Source organism: Bufo bufo, chromosome 10, assembly GCF_905171765.1.
Source record: "Bufo bufo chromosome 10, aBufBuf1.1, whole genome shotgun sequence".
Taxonomy (NCBI): domain Eukaryota; kingdom Metazoa; phylum Chordata; class Amphibia; order Anura; family Bufonidae; genus Bufo; species Bufo bufo.
This window is the reverse complement of record NC_053398.1, coordinates 8,801,234-8,822,266: the sequence shown is the minus strand read 5'-3', so window position 1 is coordinate 8,822,266 and position 21,033 is coordinate 8,801,234. Positions and strand designations below refer to the sequence as shown.

The 21,033-nt window shown below is 46.4% G+C and overlaps 1 protein-coding gene across 1 annotated transcript in view; it reads left to right on the top strand.

Annotated features, from left to right (window-relative positions):
* NAV2 (neuron navigator 2) overlaps positions 1-21,033 on the top strand; it is a 67,611-nt gene that overhangs the window by 10,644 nt on the left and 35,934 nt on the right. The window contains 2 exon segments of the mRNA XM_040409758.1: positions 7,173-7,295; positions 19,349-19,487. Of these exon segments, the coding sequence (XP_040265692.1) occupies positions 7,173-7,295; positions 19,349-19,487 (262 nt within the window).

The window sequence follows — 21,033 nt, the reverse complement described above, 5'->3', positions numbered from 1 at the left end:
CCAAGTCCATCACACTTCTGTGAAATCAAACTGTCCACTTAGGAAAGCAACACTGAGTGACAATCAATTTCACCATGCTGTATGTGCAAATGGGATAGACAACAGGTGGAAATTATAGGCAATTAGCAAGACACCCCCCAATAAAGGAGTGGTTCCTGCAGGTGGTGACCACAGACCACTTCTCAGTTCCTATGCATCCTGGCTGATGTTTTGGTCACCTTTTGAATGCTGGCGGTGCTTTCACTCTAGTGGTAGCATGAGACGGAGTCTACAACCCACACAAGTGGCTCAGGAAGTGCAGCTTATCCAGGATGGCACATCAATGTGAGCTGTGGCAAGAAGGTTTGCCTGTGTCCTGTCAGCGCAGTGTCCAGAGCATGGAGGTGCTACCAGGAGACAGGCCAGTACATCAGGAGACGTGGAGGAGGCCGTAGGAGGGCAACAACCCAGCAGCAGGACCGCTACCTCCGCCTTTGTGCAAGAGGAGGAACCGGAGGAGCACTGCCAGAGCCCTGCAAAATGACCTCCAGCAGGCCACAAATGTGCATGTGTCTGCTCAAACGGTCAGAAACAGACTCCATGAGGGTGATAGGAGGGCCCAGACGGTCCACAGGTGGGGGTTGTGCTTACAGCCCAACACCGTGCAGGACGTTTGGCATTTGCCAGAAAACACCAAGATTGGCAAATTCGCCACTGGCGCCCTGTGCTCTTCACAGATGAAAGCAGGTTCACACTGAGCACATGTGACAGACGTGACAGAGTCTGGAGACGCCGTGGAGAACGTTCTGCTGCCTGCAACATCCTCCAGCATGACCGGTTTGGCATTGGGTCAGTAATGGTGTGGGGTGGCATTTCTTTGGAGGGCCGCACAGCCCTCCATGTGCTCGCCAGAGGTAGCCTGACTGCCATTAGGTACCGAGATGAGATCCTCAGATCCCTTGTGAGACCATATGCTGGTGCGGTACGCCTTGGGTTCCTCCTAATGCAAGACAATGCTAGACCTCATGTGGCTGGAGTGTGTCAGCAGTTCTTGCAAGACAAAGGCATTGATGCTATGGACTGGCCCGCCTGTTCCCCAGACCTGAATCCAATTGAGCACATCTGGGACATCATGTCTCGCTCTATCCACCAACGTCACGTTGCACCACAGACTGTCCAGGAGTTGGCAGATGCTTTAGTCCAGGTCTGGGAGGAGATCCCTCAGGAGACCGTCCGCCACCTCATCAGGAGCATGCACAGGCGTTGTATGGAGGTCATACAGGCACGTGGAGGCCACACACACTACTGAGCCTCATTTTGACTTGTTTTAACGACATTACATCAAAGTTGGATCAGCCTGTAGTGTGTTTTTCCACTTTAATTTTGAGGGTGACTCCAAATCTAGACCTCCATGGGTTAAAAAATTTGATTTCCATTTTTTTATTTTTGTGTGATTTTGTTGTCAGCACATTCAACTATGTAAAGAACAAAGTATTTCAGAAGAATATTTAATTAATTCAGATCTAGGATGTGTTATTTTTGTGTTCCCTTTATTTTTTTGAGCAGTGTATAATTGTCAGAAGACGGAGACTGATCAGGGAGCTTGCTGTGGACTATATATAATTGTCAGAAGACGGAGACTGATCAGGGAGCTTGCTGTGGACTACATATAATTGTCAGAAGAGGAAGGAGACTGATCAGGGAGCTTGCTGTGGACTATATATAATTGTCAGAAGACGGAGACTGATCAGGGAGCTTGCTGTGGACTATATATAATTGTCAGAAGACTGAGACTGATCAGGGAGCTTGCTGTGGACTATATATAATTGTCAGAAGACGGAGACTGATCAGGGAGCTTGCTGTGGACTATATATAATTGTCAGAAGACGGAGAATGATCAGGGAGCTTGCTGTGGACTATATATAATTGTCAGAAGACGGAGACTGATCAGGGAGCTTGCTGTGGACTATATATAATTGTCCAGAAGACGGAGACGGATCAGGGAGCTTGCTGTGGACTAGATATAATTGTCAGAAGAGGAAGGAGACTGATCAGGAGCTGCTGTGGACTATATAATTGTCAGAAGACGGAGACTGATCAGGATGATTGCTGGACACTATATGTACAGCTGTCAGAAGAACAAAAAGGAGATTAAATAAGGGAACTTGCTGAGGATATCTATGGCTGCCAGAGGGGGAAGAAGACTGAGTAGGGAAAGTACTGAGGAAGATGATCATTGCTGCCAGAGGGGAAAAGAGACTGACTCAGAACTTACCGGTCAGAGTGGTAATGAGACTGAGTAGGGAACTTACTGAGGATGATACGTAGTCCTGATAGCTAGGGGAGAAAAAAGACTGGCCGGAAACATACTGGGAGAACATAAATCCAGAAAAAGGCCAATATCCAACGTTTCCTCCAAAAGTCATGTATACTTTATTATTTTTATCCTTTTATGTTCCTATACATGGACTTTTTATTTGAATAAAGTCCCAGTAACGCGTTTCAGGGCGCTGCCCCTTCTTCAGAAAGCAGACTGGCAGGAACTTACTCGGGACTATACTCACTGACACTGAAAAGGGAGAAAGACTGGTTAGGGGACTTACCAGGGGAAACGAGAATGACTGGGACTATATGTACAGATGTCAGCAGGGGAAGGAGACTAATTAGGGGACTCACTGGGGAATGTATTTACAGCTGCCAGAGGGGAAAGGAGACTGACTGGGAACTTACTTGGAACTCTATTTACTAAGTAACTTATGGTCCCTGGAAGCGGAATCCATAACGGAATTCTCCGATGACCCGAACCTTGTACGCCGAACTTAAAAACAGAAGTTCGCTCAACACTACTATTCACAGCTGCTATATGAGGAAGGAGACTGACTGGTGATGATGTAAAGCAGGAGGCAGTGAAAAACAGTGTAGAGTGCCCGCATAGGGTATTGGGAGCTGTAACCATAAAACAGAAAAATGGGTCATGTGCAACTGCAGCCTGCCATGATAGGGTCGGAGAAGGGAAAAATACACGACAAAGGTAATTTTGTGTGCAAAATACTTTAAAATCGCTGTCAAAAGTCTTTTTGTGGAGGGAGAAACCTATTCAGAGGCGTGTGCTGCAGCTATGTGGTATTGCCACAAGGTGGCGATAAATATATATATAATATACATCTGTAGCACTTGGCATGGTTTGTGCGCACATTAGAGGGTGTTTTGCCGGTCACTTATCAGTCGCCATGCTTCATGGTTATATTAACTGCACGCCGTGTTTTTGTATGTTCTGCATTCTCCTATAACCATTACTCTGGTCCCGGTCACTGACTCTATCAGACTGTAATGTAAGCAAGATCTGTGCTACGCGACCTCCAAACCGTAACCCATGGGTGTGATAACTGCCTAGGATCTGTGCCTCTGTGAAGGATTGCTGTTTGCAATAATCATCACACCCCTGTTCGCCCCTTCTATAATACAGCCGTCCTCCCATGTAACAGCTGGGGAGCAGCTCCAGCCTGTGCACCCCTAGATCCAGATAATCCGCCGCTCTGTAGACATCCGCCACCTGTCACTCTTATAATTCCGGTTGTCCGTGCTTTGCCGTCTCCTCACTGGGCTGATGCCTTCGAGTCGCTGGACTCCATCAGGAAGCAGTGCCGACCACACGGACGAGGACAAGCTGCCCACAATAGCACATCCTGCGGTATTACTCCATCCTGTGAGCACATGGGGACTGGGATGAGTGGCATCTAGATCATGTGCAGGTGCAGCAGAGCTGAGTTTGTCATAGGGAACTGCAGTAGTCTATTTTTAGTTTTACATGGGACTGCAGGCAATAGCTGCTGCAGTGTCATTATGCAAAAAAGCCTAAAATGCCTCCTCCTCTCTGCTACATCTACTGCGATGCCACTTATCTCCAGGGAAGTGGTAGCACTGCAAGGGTTAAAATCCAAACTAAGAACAAAGTAGGGCGGTCAGACTCCAGATGGAGGAGGTCGGATCAGACGCTTCTGACACCACTGCAGCGATAAGTGGATGATGAGAGTACTCCTCCTACATGATGAGAATGCTCCTGTGACTGGCGCTGTGTTCCCTGAGCTGGAGGAAATCTAAGATTGCATGGGGCACATCTGGGGGCCACATCTGCGGCTGGTGTCATTTAGGCGGTCGCCTTGTCTCATGCCCCTGGGGTTGCGCTCGCTGACGTGAGAAGTTCCCAGGAGCCTCTGCAGGTTAGTAACGCCAGGAAACCGTCCCCGGGGCATCTTCACACCGGTGGTGGGTGCGAGCCCTGTGCAGCTACATGCACACCGCACAGACCCGTCCGAGGCTGCAGACACCCGGCTGACCGCCTGTGGGGACTGTCACCGGCTGGAAGCACCAGGGACTTCTGACAAGACAGGTAGGGACGGGATTCACCGTCTTACTGGGGTCGCAGCGGCAAGGTTTAGAGGTTTTTCTTGCTGCAGGGGGATTCGATTGCAAGCTTCTGAGGCCAGCAGGACGGTCACAGACACAAAGGTTTAACCCTGATCAGATTAAATATTCCTCTGTACAAGGGGCTGTCTGAAGAATTTAGTAGGCAATGGCCTAAAGGGCAATCCCAAATGTGATATTATTGATGTGTGAATGATTTATTTTAAAACCTTTGCACAGATTATTAGTATTGTAGGTGAGCTGACATGACGCCCTGTGTGCCTCACCCCTAGACGGGAGGAGCGCACCCTGCTCTGGTCTGCGGGGCAATTACACCGGTCACAGATGGTGAATGAAAACGGATCTGATGCAAATCCCTCCGACATTGCACAGGTTGTAATCTCCATATAATGGGGTCTGCCGGGATCTGAGGGGCAATGACTGAACCCCCCACCTATTATCCTGAGACTAATGGGAGCGGGATCATATGGACCTCAGCAGCAGCGCTGGAGAATTAGGCACCTGCCCTTTAAGGATTATTCCTGGTTTAATGCTCTGTTATATTATTCCATGCAGATTATATCACATTATAGCAGTTTTAGTAGGTAAGTAACCGAGTTTACAAGCCGGAGGTTCTCAGCGCCGAGGAGACGTGAGCTCATGGAAGAGCAATACAGCCATGACACGGCTGATACCAGAGGACAATAGAGTGTTCACCAGCAAGGCTTAGTGGGTGCACGGCCCGGGGCATCTGACTGCACATGAATAATACCGCCGACCCCTGTTTACTGCCACTCCTTGTAGTGGTTATATTCTTACAGATAGGGGGCAGTATTATAGCCGTTATATTCTAGTACATAGGAGCAGTATTATAGTAGTTATATTCTTGTATATAGGAGGCAGTAATTATGTAGTTATATTCTTGTACATAGGAGCAGTATTAAAGTAGTTATATTCTTGTACATAGGAGCAGTATATAGTAGTAGTATATTCTTGTACATAGGGGGCAGAATTATAGTCGTTATATTCTTGTACATAGGAGCAGTATTATAGTAGTTATATTCTTGTACATAGGAGCATTATTATAGTAGTTATATTCTTGTACATAGGAGCAGTATTATAGTAGTTATATTCTTGTACATAGGAGCAGTATTATAGTAGTTATATTCTTGTACATAGGAGCAGTATATAGTAGTTATATTCTTGTACATAGGAGTAGTATTATAGTAGTTATATTCTTGAACATAGGAGGCAGTAGTTTATAGTAGTTATATTCTTGTACATAGGAGGCAGTATTATAGTAGTTATATTCTTGTACATAGGAGGCAGTATTATAGTAGTTATATTCTTGTACATAGGAGCAGTATTATAGTAGTTATATTCTTGTACATAGGAGCAGTATTATAGTAGTTATATTCTTGTACATAGGAGGCAGTATTATAGTAGTACTATTCTTGTACATAGGAGGCAGTATTATAGTAGTTATATTCTTGTACATTAGAGCAGTATTATAGTAGTTATATTCTTGTACATAGGAGCAGTATTATAGTAGTTATATTCTTGTACATAGGAGCAGTATTATAGCAGTTATATTCTTGTACATAGGAGCAGTATTATAGCAGTTATATTCTTGTACATAGGAGCAGTATTATAGTAGTTATATTCTTGTACATAGGAGCAGTATTATAGTAGTTATATTCTTGTACATAGGAGGCAGTATTATAGTAGTTATATTCTTGTACATAGGAGGCAGTATTATAGTAGTATATTCTTGTCATAGGAGCAGTATTATAGTAGGTATCAATTCTTGTACATAAGAGCAGTATTATAGTAGTTATATTCTTGTACATAGGAGGCAGTATTATAGTAGTTATATTCTTGTACATAGGAGCAGAATTATAAGTAGGTATATTCTAGTACATAGGAGGCAGTATTATAGTAGTTATATTCTTTACATAGGAGGCAGTATTATAGTAGTTATATTTTTGTACATAGGAGCAGTATTATGGTAGTTGTATTCCTGTACATAGAAGGCAGTATTATAGTAATTATATTCTTGTACATAGGAGCAGTATTATAGTAGTTATATTCTTGTACATAGGGGGCAGTATTATAGTAGTTATATTCTTGTACATAGGAGCAGTATTATAGTAGTTATATTCTTGTACATAGGAGGCAGTATATAGTAGTTATATTCTTGTACATAGGAGCAGTATTATAGTAGTTATATTCTTGTATATAGGAGCAGTAATATAGTAGTTATATTCCTTGTACATAGGAGCAGTATTATAGTAGTTATATTCTTGTACATAGGAGGCAGTATTATAGTAGTTATATTCTTGTACATAGGAGCAGTATTATAGTAGTTATATTCCTGTACATAGGAGGCAGTCTTATAGTAGTTATATTCTTGTACATAGGAACAGTATTATAGTAGTTATATTCTTGTACATAGGAGGCAGTATTATAGTCGTTGTATTCTTGGCAATAGGAGGCAGTATTATAGTAGTTGTATTTCTGTACACAGTGGGGCGGTATTATAGTCGTATTCTTGTACATAGGAGGCAGTATTATAGTAGTTGTATTTATGTACACAGTGGGGCGGTACATTTTAGAGAAGTGAAAGAAGTGTACTATGTAGGAAAACCTGTTTTCAAAATTCTTATGATTTCATGTTAATATGGTTGGAAGTCGCCCTTTGCTCGTCGTTGTATTCATACATTCAGATGAACTCCTGTAGTTTTCAGCGTGGGTCTGATTTGTATGTCTCTGATTCTTCTTTTCTTCAGGTATATGACAGATGGGGGACTTGGCCTTTACACACGGAGACTGAATCGTCTGCCGGACGGGATGGCGGCTGTTCGGGAAACACTTCAGCGTAACACGTCTATGGGACAAGGAGATGCTGACAGGTGGGAGTGCGTCCATCCTCCTATATTAATAGGCTGTCTCTCCATGTAAACGTCCATTAAGTACTTCTCTCTGACTAATAGAGTGAACCTCGTTAACTAAGTAAACCCCAAGGCCCTGCGTCCCCAAGATCAGTCAATGACTAGATTTGTTGGATTTGTGTACACAATCAGAAGATATTCTTGCTCTAGTCCTCGATATAGTTTTTAGGACAGGCAGCACTTCCACTTGTGTCCTCTAGAGGCTTTACTTAAAGGTGAGGGTCCTGCCACAATGCTTTACTTCAAGAGGTGACATCACTGGAGTGGGACATGACATCATTAATGGGTCAAGTAAAGTCCATATCTTTGCCTGGACATCAGTAAAACTGGCATGAAGCTGGCCATAGACATAAAGGATAAATCCCTCAGGTAATCTCATGTCTCCAGATCGGGGAAGCTGTGATCGGACAAGGGGCGCCCATATTGAATTGCAGTCGCTTATCTCCCTTTGGAAATTACATGCTCGGCCAGATTCATAAGTGATGTTAAAATCCATCTTTGCAGTCTGCTGGGTGTTTCATGGGCTTGGTGTCATGTTATGCCGGCGGTCTCGCAGTCTCTGTGACGTATGCGCTGGTTACACAGCGCGGGCATCGGGCGCCGTGTACATTTTGCAGCTATTTATAGTAACACGCCTTAACTGGTCACGGAGCTATACATTCCTCTGCACTGTGATAAATGATTGCACCATTGTGGTTGGGGAACCTATAGTAACTACAGCACGCAAAGTGACATGTCCGCAGCTTGCAGTGCATGCTGGGACTTTTATTCTGTCCTTGCAGGGGTCAGGTCAGCCTAAGGGCTCATGCACACGACCGTATCTGCAAAAAAAGGATGACGTCCTTGAGCTTTCCTTTCTGCAAAATATGGAACAGCTGGCCCCTAATAGAACAGTCCTATCCTTGTCCGGAATGTGGACAATAATAGGATATGTTTTATTTTTTTGCGGAACAGAAATACGGATGTACGGCAAAGGGAATGCACACATTTTTTTTGGGGACCCGTTGAGATGAATGGTTCGTATACGGTCTGCAAAAAGAAAATACCGTTTGTGTGCATGACCCTAAGGGATACAGCCTGGTCACCAGCAGCAAGGGCTGGGGCAGCTCCGATCCTCCTTCCAGGTGGGTGTTCGCCTTTTAAGGACCACCCCGGGCTGATTTATATGGAGAGCTGATAAATCGGTTCTCCTATGGATTAGACATGAACCCCATCATCCTGTCAGGGGTTCACATTGATCTTTCTCCAGATATGACTGATATTAAACATTGCATATTTGCACAGTTTTGATCATGTGTTACAGCATGTCTTATGTTCTAGTTGCATCCAAAGCTGCATTGACTCCACTCACTTCCAAAGCTGCACTTAGAATTCTACAATTCTGCATCCATTCACATCTCTCTGCTGCTCCCTACTTTTTCTGAGCATGCACAGCTCGTACTCCGCCAGCGGAAATCCTAATGCATCTCTGGGAGTGAATGGAGCATCAGAAATGGAAAATTGCGCAGTGGAAGTTGAAAGTATTTGCAGGGTTTCTGGACATCCTGCAGAATATGGAGGAGATTTGCAGGTGACCTGTAGTACGCCTGTGTTTGTCAGTCGTCATGAGGGTGCAGTTTCTTTTCTCAGCGAGTGCAGCTCTGGAGGCTGATGAAATGTGGAGCACAGAGGTATGCCGGACATTGGATGAGTCCAGTCAGTTCTGAAGAGATCAGATCCTGTAGGAGCTTTGTTTCCTATCATTGCCCTTTCCAGTAATGCAGGCCATAGCCAGCAGATGGAATTAGGTCATTCCCCTCCCCCGGTGCCATTGTCTAAGAGCAGAATGGTGGCAACTCCAGGTGTAACCTACAGCCCAGATCTGCTCGGCAGAGGGGACCATCCCCGGCGGGGCTGAGCACGTTGGGTGCGTACAGTTATATTCACGGACAGGGACAAGGTGTGGGTTTTGCTGTCGCACCTTTTTCAGAGCAGAAAGCCAAGCGGCAAAAAACCTGAGCAAAGCAATGGTGAGCGATTTGCCTCCACCTGCCGCGCGCTCCGAGGCCTGTGTGCTTTCCCACACTTAAAGTACAACATACACACCTTTATGTGAAACTGGCCCCTTAATTCTTCCCAGGTAGAGTCCTGCCTAGTCTGTGTGGGTGCAGATAAGCTGATAACTGTGTACAGTATGTGATCGGAGTCCTGTACCGAAGAGAGACGAGAACAACCGAGGACCAGGAACATCTTCATCTTCCATACTGAATAATTCTATGTGTTTAAAGATAGTCTTATAGAGACAACACCAGCAGAATAGTGAGTGCAGCTCTGGAGTATAATACAGGATGTAACTCAGGACAGTACAGGATAAGTAATGTATGTACACAGTGACTGCACCGCCAGAATAGTGAGTGCAGCTCTGGAGTATAATACAGGATGTAACTCAGGATCCGTACAGGATAAAGTAAAGTATGTACACAGTGACTGCACCAGCAGAATAGTGAGTGCAGCTCTGGAGTATAATACAGGATGTAACTCAGGATCAGTACCGGATAAGTAATGTATGTACACAGTGACTGCACCAGCAGAATAGTGAGTGCAGCTCTGGAGTATAATACAGGATGTAACTCAGGATCAGTACAGGATAAGTAATGGATGTACACAGTGACTGCACCAGCAGAATAGTGAGTGCAGCTCTGGAGTATAATGCAGGATGTAACTCAGGATCAGTACAGGATAAGTAATGTATGTACACAGTGACTGCACCAGCAGAATAGTGAGTGCAGCTCTGGAGTATAATACAGAATGTAACTCAGGATCAGTACAGGATAAGTAATGTATGTACACAGTGACTGCTCCTGCAGAATAGTGAGTGCAGCTCTGGAGTATAATACAGGATGTAACTCAGGATCACTATAGGATAAGTACTGTATGTACACAGTGACTGCACCAGCAGAATAGTGAGTGCAGCTCTGGAGTATAATACAGGATGTAACTCAGGATCAGTACCGGATAAGTAATGTATGTACACAGTGACTGCACCAGCAGAATAGTGAGTGCAGCTCTGGAGTATAATACAGGATGTAACTCCGGATCAGTCCAGGATAAGTAATGTCTGTACACAGAGACCTGCACCAGCAAGAATAGTGAGTGCAGTCTCTGAGTATAATACAGGATGATAACTCAGATCAGTCCAGGATAAGTACTGTCTGAACACAGTGAAGCACCAGCAGAATAGTGAGTGCAGCTCAGGCGTATATGTACAGGATGTAACTCGGCATCAGTAACCAGATAGTAATGTATGTACACAGTGACTGCTCCTGCAGAAATAGTGAGTGCAGCTCTGTGAGTATAAATACAGGATGTAACTCAGATCAGTATAGGATAAGTAATGTATGTACACAGTGACTGGCACCAGCCACGAAATAGTGAGTAGCAGCTCTGGAGGTATAATACAGGATGAACTCAGGATCCGTACAGGATAAGTAATGTATGTACACAGTGACTGCACCAGCAGATAAGTGAGTGCAGCTCTGGAGGATAAATACCATCTATATATAATGTATGCAGACAGTTATCCAGCATTAGACGATATACAGTTTAGATTACATATGAAGAGCGCAGTATTGCAGACATTTGCTCGCTGTAATCGGTTTGCTCCTGCCGTCAGTGACAGCTTTGCATTCACACCTCCAGTGATATCACTGAGCAGCGTGTCCTGACAGCAGAAATACCTGCACCGCTGTGCGATATCCTGAGTGCACCAGTCTGTCTGACTCTTGTGGGTGGATGGGGCCCCCCGGCTGCATTATGTCATATAACCCATATTATTTTATCAGATAACTCCCATTCTTCCCTCAGCTGAATGCACAGGAGACGGCGGTCACATAACCCAGAGCCCCACAGACCGGACTCGGACTCACCGGTCATAGTCCTGGGTACACAGCTGCTCCAGCCGCCCTCACCTCATGTCCCCGTGATAAAAAATATATGGATTCTAAATCCCGAATATCTCCTTATTTTCCTGATCGGCCATTGCCGCATTATCATGGTCTCCATTATATAGTGCATAGCAACCTGTAAGCCCCCCTTACGATGTCTATAGGGGTCATCCTCTAGTTTCCCGCTGGGGAAAGCAAATATACATTACACATGCTTTTTTTTTTTCATAATTATACTCCCTTTTGTTCATTTCTCTGCCTGTGTGTCAGTGTACACTGTAGTTTTGGCATTCAGTTCATGAATCAGGAGGCCCAGGATTAACATATGGGAGAGGTGAAAAGAATCAATTGCTCCCTGTTATCAGCCGCTTCTGGCCAGGAGGCTCCCAGCAATCCTTATCAATCGTATGGGAGACAGCTGCCTCCAGAGACGGCTCCTCTCTTATAACGCTCCCAGACTGTTATAAACTCCCGCAGTCCAGGTCCAGCTGATGGCTATCATTTTGTGGGAGCCTGTGTTTATTACCCCGGTTTTCAGTGACTCCTGACAATCATTAACTGCAGGAAGCGTCCTCCCTATCAGCCGGAGTAATTACAGGGGGGGGGGCACAAACTTTTCCAAGGTTCTCGGCCTCACACGACCCTTCCCATGCTTCATTTCCTCGCAGTCAGGCAGATCTGCTTCAGAGCGAATTCAGCCCAATGTTTAAAACAACACAAAAGATTAAAATAACACATTCCGCTCGTGGCTGCGATCCCGGCGGACGCCATTCTTCTGGCTCGTTCTGCCCGTTATTGATTTATTTCAGGATCCTGAGTCCGAGTCCATTATCCAGAGACGCTACTAAACTGTAATAGTTCACAATGTGAATCCACAGGATAATAGACGTAGCAGGTAGTGTGTGAATGCTCCACCTCTGCTCACATCTACAGGGGCCGGGCGCCTCTGGTTTCTGTGCACATCCCAGGAATTCAGTTTTTAGAGGAAATTTTATATTTTACCTATAAAGAAGCTAAAGCCTGGGATTTACCACTTCCAGCACCAGTTTGAACAGCACATCTAACCTTCCGACAGTAATGATTGTGACCTGTTTAAAGGGCAGGTCTTCAAAACCTTTACAGTTTTATCAGTCACTGTGTACATACATTACTTATCCTGTACTGATCCTGAGTTACATCCTGTATTATACTCCACAGCTGCACTCACTATTCTGCTGGTGCAGTCACTGTGCACCTACATTACTTATCCTGTACTGATCCTGAGTTACATCCTGTATTATACTCCAGAGCTGCACTCACTATTCTGCTGGTGCAGTCACTGTGTACATACATTACTTATCCTGTACTGATCTGAGTTACATTCCTGTATTATACTCCAGAGCTGCACTCACTATTCTGCTGGGTGCAGTCACTGTGTACATACATTACTTATCCTGTACTGATCCTGAGTTACATCCTGTATTATACTCCAGGAGCTGCACTCACTATTCTGCTGGTGCAGTCACTGTGTACATACATTACTTATCCTGTACTGATCCTGAGTTACATCCTGTATTATACTCCAGAGCTGCACTCACTATTCTGCTGGTGCGTCACGGTGTACATACATTACTTATCCTGTTCTGATCCTGAGTTACATCCTGTATTATACTCCAGAGCTGCACTCACTATTCTGCTGGTGCAGTCACTGTGCACATACATTACATTACTTATCCTGTACTGATCCTGAGTTACATCCTGTATTATACTCCAGAGCTGCACTCACTATTCTGCTGGTGCAGTCACTGTGTACATACATTACATTACTTATCCTGTACTGATCCTGAGTTACATCCTGTATTATGCTCCAGAGCTGCACTCACTATTCTGCTGGAGCAGTCACTGTGTACATACATTACTTATCCTGCACTGATCCTGAGTTACATCCTGTAGTATACTCCAGAGCTGCACTCACTATTCTGCTGGTGCAGTCACTGTGTACATACATTACTTATCCTGTACTGATCCTGAGTTACATCCTGTAGTATACTCCAGAGCTGCACTCTGTTTTGCAGGCTTCAGATCAGAAATCCCTCCTTACATTCGATGTTTCAGTACATAACACCTACTCATTTTCTGTTCACAATGGTCATAAATACCTATTTTAATGTAAATTACCATGATCCTCTCCCCGTGTGTTTTTAGAAAGCCGGAGCTCTTGGTAAGTTAACTCTGTGTTGCCAGGACAGGCCGCACGCTCTGATTTGTGGCCACGGGCTGCGATAGACGACATGTACAAGAAGTGGCAGATTCCGTGCAGCCTCCATCTAACCTCAAACCTCTTTACCAGAGATGTCAGTGATTTCATCGCTCCGGTATTCCTGCTCTCACTAGAAATTCATTACCTGCAGGCGCAGAGCTTACCGGCTGTTCCGTTGTTTGGCGCTGTAAAGCAGCAGTAAATCTGTTTCCTTCCAAATAATATATCGGAGTTTGTTCCATTGCGGCCCAGTAAAATCATTGGAACGGAGCTCCTGGACTCGTACGCGGTTGGCTTCCCGCGGCGCAGTATGTGAGCGCTACGTCATGCTCTCGTGCTCTCTTCTGTAGAGTCGGAGTAATGCTGGGATCAGCTCCGGATTATAAACAGCTGCACATGCAATAAATGCTCCTCCGTGAGCAGCTATTTACAACCCTCAGCTCATAACCATTAAGCCAATATGCTGCAGAGGGGGGTTCACTTACTTAAATCTGAGCCCTACAGTAGTGGGGGGGTGCACCTGGACCCCTAGGTCTTGGGGAGCCACAGGGTCTCTAGCCATAAGAGAGCTGTCAGCATCTGCTTTCTTTGACGTAAAGCAGGGATGGCCAACCTGCGGCCCTCCAGCTGTTGCAAAACCACAACTCCCAGCATGTCTGGACAGTCTACAGCTATTAGGGTATGCTGAGAGTTGTAGTTTTGCAACAGCTGGATGGTCACAGGTTGAGCATCCCTGGCCTAGAGCAGGGCATAGCGGGAGTTGTAGTTTTACAACAGCTGGAGCTGGTGATTAGATACACCTTTATCTCAGGAGAAGGTTCGCATCATTTCCTCGAATTAGTAGTCAGAACCTGTGTAATGCCTAACTTCCCCTGTGGTGGCGCTGCAGGGAAATTAAACACTTCCTGCCAGTCGTCTTATTAGATTTCTGCTGACTGCAGCAGGGGGACAGTTGCAATCCGTTTACGGAGAGCCCCTTTAAACTCTAGCCCAGGCATCCTCAACCTGCGGCCCTCCAGCTGTTGCAAAACTACAACTCCCAGCATGCCCGAGCAGCCTACAGGTATCAGCCTACAGCAGGGCATTGTGGGAGTTGTAGTTTTACAACAGCTGGAGGGCCGCAGTTTGAGGATGCCTGCTCTAGCCTTTACTTTTTTGCCGCTGCACTCACTATCTTGAAAGCCACTAAACTGAAATCTCCCAGCATCCCCTGCTAGTTCAGTGTCTCTGCAAGTGCCTTAATGCAGTTCTATGGAGGAAAAAGGGAATGTCCCAGAATGCAGTGCAGCATTGTGTCATAGGGGCGTGTCTGTCTACAACCTGTCGACATATTCCAGTAGAAACCAGCAGAATTGTGAATGCAGCTCTGGGCACTGCAGGCTGGAACTGTGGACCAGGAGAAGATATTTAGGTCAGGGCAATGCAGATTATATCCTTTTTAATGCAGCAACTGAATATAATTGAAGTGTGAAGTAATTGCTGCAGGATAATTCAGGAGGACGAGCCACGGCGCCTGTGACACGGATTCAGGCGAGGACGTCACAAAGCACAAGCTGTTTACTCTGACTTCAGTACATAGAGACTCCCTGAGTCCACACACAGCAAGCAAAGCATTTATATCTGGGGTGACGGATGCTAGGGTGTGCGATATTGTGGTAGTCGTAAAACCCTCAGTACACTACCCTGGGCCCTTCAGCTTACAGTCTATGTACACAGCCCCGTGGTCACTTTTTAAACGGGTGGTATTTCGCGCAAAAATGTGAAAAGTGTGTGGCCCTTAGCAAAGGGGCGTGGCCTCCAGAGCCCATCCTGGTTACTATAATTTAGTCCAGAAACAGGTGTAAAGTATGGCGCTCGTCGCTACCGTAGATTTGCTCTACTGGCGCACGGACTACCAGGAGATGCATCCGATTCAGGGATCATTTAGACATCCGTATGCTGTCCACAAAAATGCGGATCCGTTTTTTTGCGGACAGTTTAGCATGTCCGCAAAAAAAAAAAAATGGATTGCATTTTGCATTTTTGCGGACCCATAGACTTCAGTGGGGCCACGTCCTGATTTTCACGGACAAGTATAGGACATGTTTTATTCGTTTTGCGGAGCCGTAGAATGGAAGAAAATGGCCCCATAGAAGTGAACGGGTCCGCATCTAATCCGCAAGAAAACGGATCCGCATTTTTGCGGAAAGCATACGGCTGTCTGAACGAGCCCTTATTAAGAAGGCTGCGACTTTTAAAGGGGTTGTGCCAAGGATCGGGGATAACTAACTGATGGGTGGGGGTCCGACCGCTGGGGTCTCATTCCCCCCCCTCCCCCATTTGATCGAGCAGCAGTTTAAACAGGCGCCCTGCCCGTCCATTCACTCTCTGTGGAGCCGCCATAAATTGCTGACCGCAGCAGTCGGCTATCTCCATTGGCTCCGTAGAAAATAAATGGAGGTGTAAGCTCGACCTGTCGATCTATTGGATCGGGATCGGTGGGGGTCACTGCGGTCAGACCACCACCTTCTTAAACTCCCCCCCCCCCCCCCCCCCCCCCCTTAGGGTTTGCTGCAGACGTACCCCACACTCAGAATAATATAATTCACAGATCACAATCTCTATTGTGTAACATTCCCTGGATGCTACATCCTGCTGGGACTTGTAGTTCTCCCACAATGGGTCATCCCCAGGGTGCCTGTATCGTTCTATGGAGATCCTTGTGGTCTCTGTGGCTGCAGAGTCTGTATGAAAACCGCCACATGGGCCGGGGACCCGGGCTCGCCCTCCCTGACATCACCGCAGGGTCTTGTTTGCCTCCCTGCTACATTCAGTGTTTGCTCAGGAAAATTCCCAGACCTGTAAGCAGTTTGCTTCTTTACTGCCCTGTCTGTGCTGGCGTGTGGGCTGCCGGCACTTCACTGGTTAATGATTGGTGGCATCAGGTTTCCTCCAGACTTCTGAAGTGCAAGGCTTTTTTTTTTTTTTTTCTTCCTTGTGAGGCTTCCAGTGATTGTCAGGGCGCTTCCATGTGCTCCAGAGGCAAAACTTTTGTTAGGGAAGAAGATATGAACGCGCTCAGGAAGCGCTGTCCTCAATGAAGGTGTCACCGGCCGCGGTCCGCGGGGCTCTCGTGTCCGGGAATGTCCATGGGCGACAGAACAGAACCATTCAGTGGACTGGAAACCTCAGGAGCCGGAGGTAAGTCTTACAGTCAGTGGCCACTGACATGGAATGTCTATCACGTACCCGGGTGGGGTTAGGGGGGTCCACAGATGTTTGGGGTTTTTTGTCGTCACCTTTTACCTGTGAGGGCTCTGCAGTCAGTCCGCAGCTCTTCGCCAACTTTTTATGACCTTCGAAGAGGGTGAAAAGCAACCGGCCTGATCTAAAAGGCAGAGAAATATTTCCTTTATCTGCCAAAATGTTCCTTATCTTTGTAGAACAAATACAGACACTTACAATCCAGGGGGAAACTTTGTATCAGAGTAGGAGTGATACATTGTTGCAATTTAATAATGGAAAGGATAGAAAATCCAGCAGTGAATGGAGAGTCCTTCTGCACCCCAAGGGGACTTTTTTGCTTTATCTTTTTCGGGCGGGGGCTGCACTGAGAATTTAGGGGGTAGATAAAAGTCTAACCTGTGGACCTCCATTCAGATGAGGGAGAGAACCGGGCCAGAGCAGTATTTGCTAATTCTTTTTTTCTTCTTTTCACCTTAATCCTGTTAGCTTGGATTAGTAATGGGCCTCCCCTCCCCCCCGACTACCTCGTCTTTATCACATCCCCCTGCAGCCTTGTAGGAAGCATTGTCTTCTACAGTTGCCCAAAACAAGTTCTTCCAGCTAGCTGTGTGTAATTAATAGGGGCTGCGGATTCCCTGGCGCTCACAGGGTCTCATCTCACAGGAGATCTGGTAAGAAGGATGCATGGAGTTTGTATGTTCTCCCCGTGTTTGTGTGGGTTTCCTCCGGTTTCCTTCCACACTCCAAAGACCTACTGATAGGGACCTTAGATTGTGAGCCCCATGGGGGACAGTGTGATGCTAATGTCTGTACAGCGCTGCGGAGTATAGTAGCGCTATATAAGTGCATAAAATAAATAAAAATCAAGATCCCCTATCTGGGCCGGGCAGAACTGGTTCTGGTGTGGAGGTGGACCCTGGCCGCTTGCTGAGTAATACAGGCGCGCCTGCACAGATCATCTGTATTTGTTTTAGATTCTCTTCTGCTTACGTCCATCATTTGGATATTTTTGCATGTGCGAATCTCTCCGGTACGGAGACACTAATTTGCAAAAATATACTATTCATTTGTTTTTGCGTGTTTGTAACTAAAGAAAGAAACAATGTTTCAGGAAGCATTTATTATTTATTGTAAAAAGACTGAGGAAATGTATAAAAACAGGCGGTGGCGCGCCCTCTGCGTGGCGGCTGCGGAATACATTGGCGCTGTATAAATAAGGATTATTATTATTAAGCCACATGGGCAGATTTTCACTGTAAGTTAAAACTTCGAGCAGATCCCTCCAGAGATAAGTAGGAAATCGTGCACCGACCTAAAATCCGGCCTGGTTTATATTGTAGTGGTTAATCACTTTCCAATATGCCTCTGTGTAACCTCCTACGCTCCTATAGAACTGGTATGCCTCCGTATAGCAGGGGGCGGAGCAGTGACAACTTGCTTAATGTTTATGTAAATTACAGTTGTCGCTGAAATACCTATTACTCCATACAGTCCATGTGAAGCTATCATGACGGTGATGACAAACTGCGGCTCTCCAGCTGTTACAAAACTACAACTCCCACCATGCCCTGCTGTAGGCTGAAAGCTGTAGGCAGACTTTGCATGCTGGGAGTTGTAGTTCTGCAACAGCTGGAGAGCCGCAGTTTGCCTATCACTGCCATATCCGATGCCTGCTGAAGGCTCTGGACCCTTAGAAAAAGCACCTCCTGTAGCCTTAAAGGGGATGTCCACTTTTGAAAACAAAATTTTTTAGATGCGTTTTTTTGGAAAGTTCAATACATTCAGGAAATTCATGTCGTCTAGGTCAGTGGTCTTCAACTAGGAGCTGTAGTTTCACAGCCTCTGGAAAGCCACGTGCTGATTTAGATACCACTGGCTTAGATACTTAGGTCTGATACAGTTTGGTTAGATTGTATCTGCTTGTTCCCCCCCCAGCTTTGCTCTGATTTCTCGGGGTCTTAGCTGTTTTTGCCCGCGGATCGGTTCCATGACTGTGTTTCTGGGTCATGTGCACGGCCCGCGCTGGCAGCAAAGTGAACTGTGCAAATAGATGCGAGCGTTCCAGGGAATTTATAGCATAAACAGGGCAGTGCCCAAAATAGTGCCGCTGGAATGTGAGATTAGCGTCTGTGAGGCGAGGGGCCACTTCTCTCATCGGTTCAGTACCAGGTCCTTGGGAAACCGAAGCCTGTTTGGTACTGGATGAGGTCTGGGGCCCAGTGACCACCCTGGGATATATAGTCTTGGTATAATATGTTTTGTGGGGGTTGTCAGTGGGTTAACATGAACCGTTTAGAAGGAGCACTAGATCTTTGTCCATTTGAGGTGAAGGTTATTGCATTCTGTTGTTCCAAGCTGGCCGTATGTCCCATCCGTGCAATCTATTGTTCTCTGTAATCAGCCATTTCACCTTAGAGAGAGACTGTAGTGTTGGGTGCCCCTATGATCACCACTTTGTCACATATCTGAGACCCTCCAGAGACCCGGACATCGTGTGACTGGTATCGGCCGCTCCTGCGCTGTTATAAGCTGCGGGCTTTATCTGTAGGCTTGTGTGGCACAGACCGTCTTCCCCGTTGTAGTTTATGTTGGTGCCGTCTCGTAACCGCTGGTTTGGTCTCTTGCAGTTGGGATGACAGTAGCTCGGTGAGCAGTGGGATCAGCGATACCATCGACAACCTGAGCACGGATGACATTAACACCAGTTCCTCTATCAGCTCGTACGCCAACACGCCAGCGTCCTCGCGGAAAAACCTGGATGTACAGGTAAGGCCCTGATCGCCCACAAGGGCACTTTTTCCTTGTTGTGAATGGATCCAGTCAAATGACACTAAAGGTCTATGGGAAGAAGTCCCCTTTAAAGAGGACCTTTCACCTATTCTTACCCTATGAACTAACTATACAGACATGTGGAGCGGCGCCCGGGGATCTCACTGCACTTACTATTATCCCCGGGCGCCGCTCCGTTCTCCTGCTATGCCCTCCGGTATCTCCGTTCCTTAAGTTATGTAGGCGGAGTCTGCCCTAGCGCTGGCCAATCGCACTGCAGAGCTCACAGCCTGGGAGAAAATAACCTCCCCAGGCTGTGAGCTCTGTGCTGCGATTGGCCAGCGCTAGGGCATACTCCGCCTACCATAACTTAGGGACTGGTATCTCCGCCTACTATAACTTAGTGAGCGGAGATACCGGAGGGCATAGCGGCAGAACGGAGCGGCGCCCGGGGATAATAGTAAGTGCAGTGAGATCCCCGGGCGCCGCTCCACATGTCTGTATGGTTAGTTCATAGGGTAAGAATCGGTGAAAGGTCCTCTTTAAGTTATAACTGCTCTCACAAGGGTTGTCGCCCAGCTTGTCCTATATGCAGCGAAATGAATTAGTTATCGGCTGTCACGTCCCTGCCTCCCATATTGCCGCGTAGCGGAACGGATTTACCATTCTGGTTTCTGGAAAAGCTGGAGGACAACGTATGCAGGTGATTTAAAGGCCATGTCCCTCTATGTGACCAATGCTACATCGCTTCAGGGTATCTAAAGTGAAAAATAGTCTTAAATATCTCCTACCGTTTTGTGTCTACAGCTGCCATGCAGTCTTATGCATCCCCATGGTAACAGACTACAAACAACCTCTGTAGCCTGATCTTGCAGTTCTACTCTCCTCCATTTATCCCCTACTTTCTAAGGTCCATTCACACGTCCGCATGAATGGGTCCACATCCGTTCTGCAATTTTGGGGAACGGGTGTGGACCCCTTCATTTCAATAGGGCCAGAAAAGATGCGGACAGCACGTGGTGCGTAGTTCCATTCTGCAGCCCCACACAAGCACGTCCACCGTCACGGACAAGAATAGGCATTCCTATCAGACTGACGGTCATGTGCCGACCGCAATACACTTGTGGACATGTGAATGGACCCTTATTCACATGGCTTTTTGTGTATTAGACGGAAGTAGGGGACAGATAGAAGGGACAATGACGGCAGGATCAGGCGGCACGCTTTCTGTAGTCTGTTACTATGGAGATGCATAGAAGCTGCAGGAAATTTTTAATAATTATTTGCAAAGTTCCTTTATATGTCATTGTAGATATGTTGAAGCCATAAACACTGTCGACCATTTTGGTTGTCTTTCAAGGACTGATGCCCCTTAGGCTCCATTTACACGTCCACAAATGGGTCCGCATCCGTTCCGCAATTTTGCGGAACGGGTGCGGACACATTCATTCTCTATGGGGACGGAATGGATGCGGACAGCACACTATGTGCTCTCCGCATTTGTGGAGCGCGACCCCCGATCTTCCGGTCCGCAGCTCCGCAA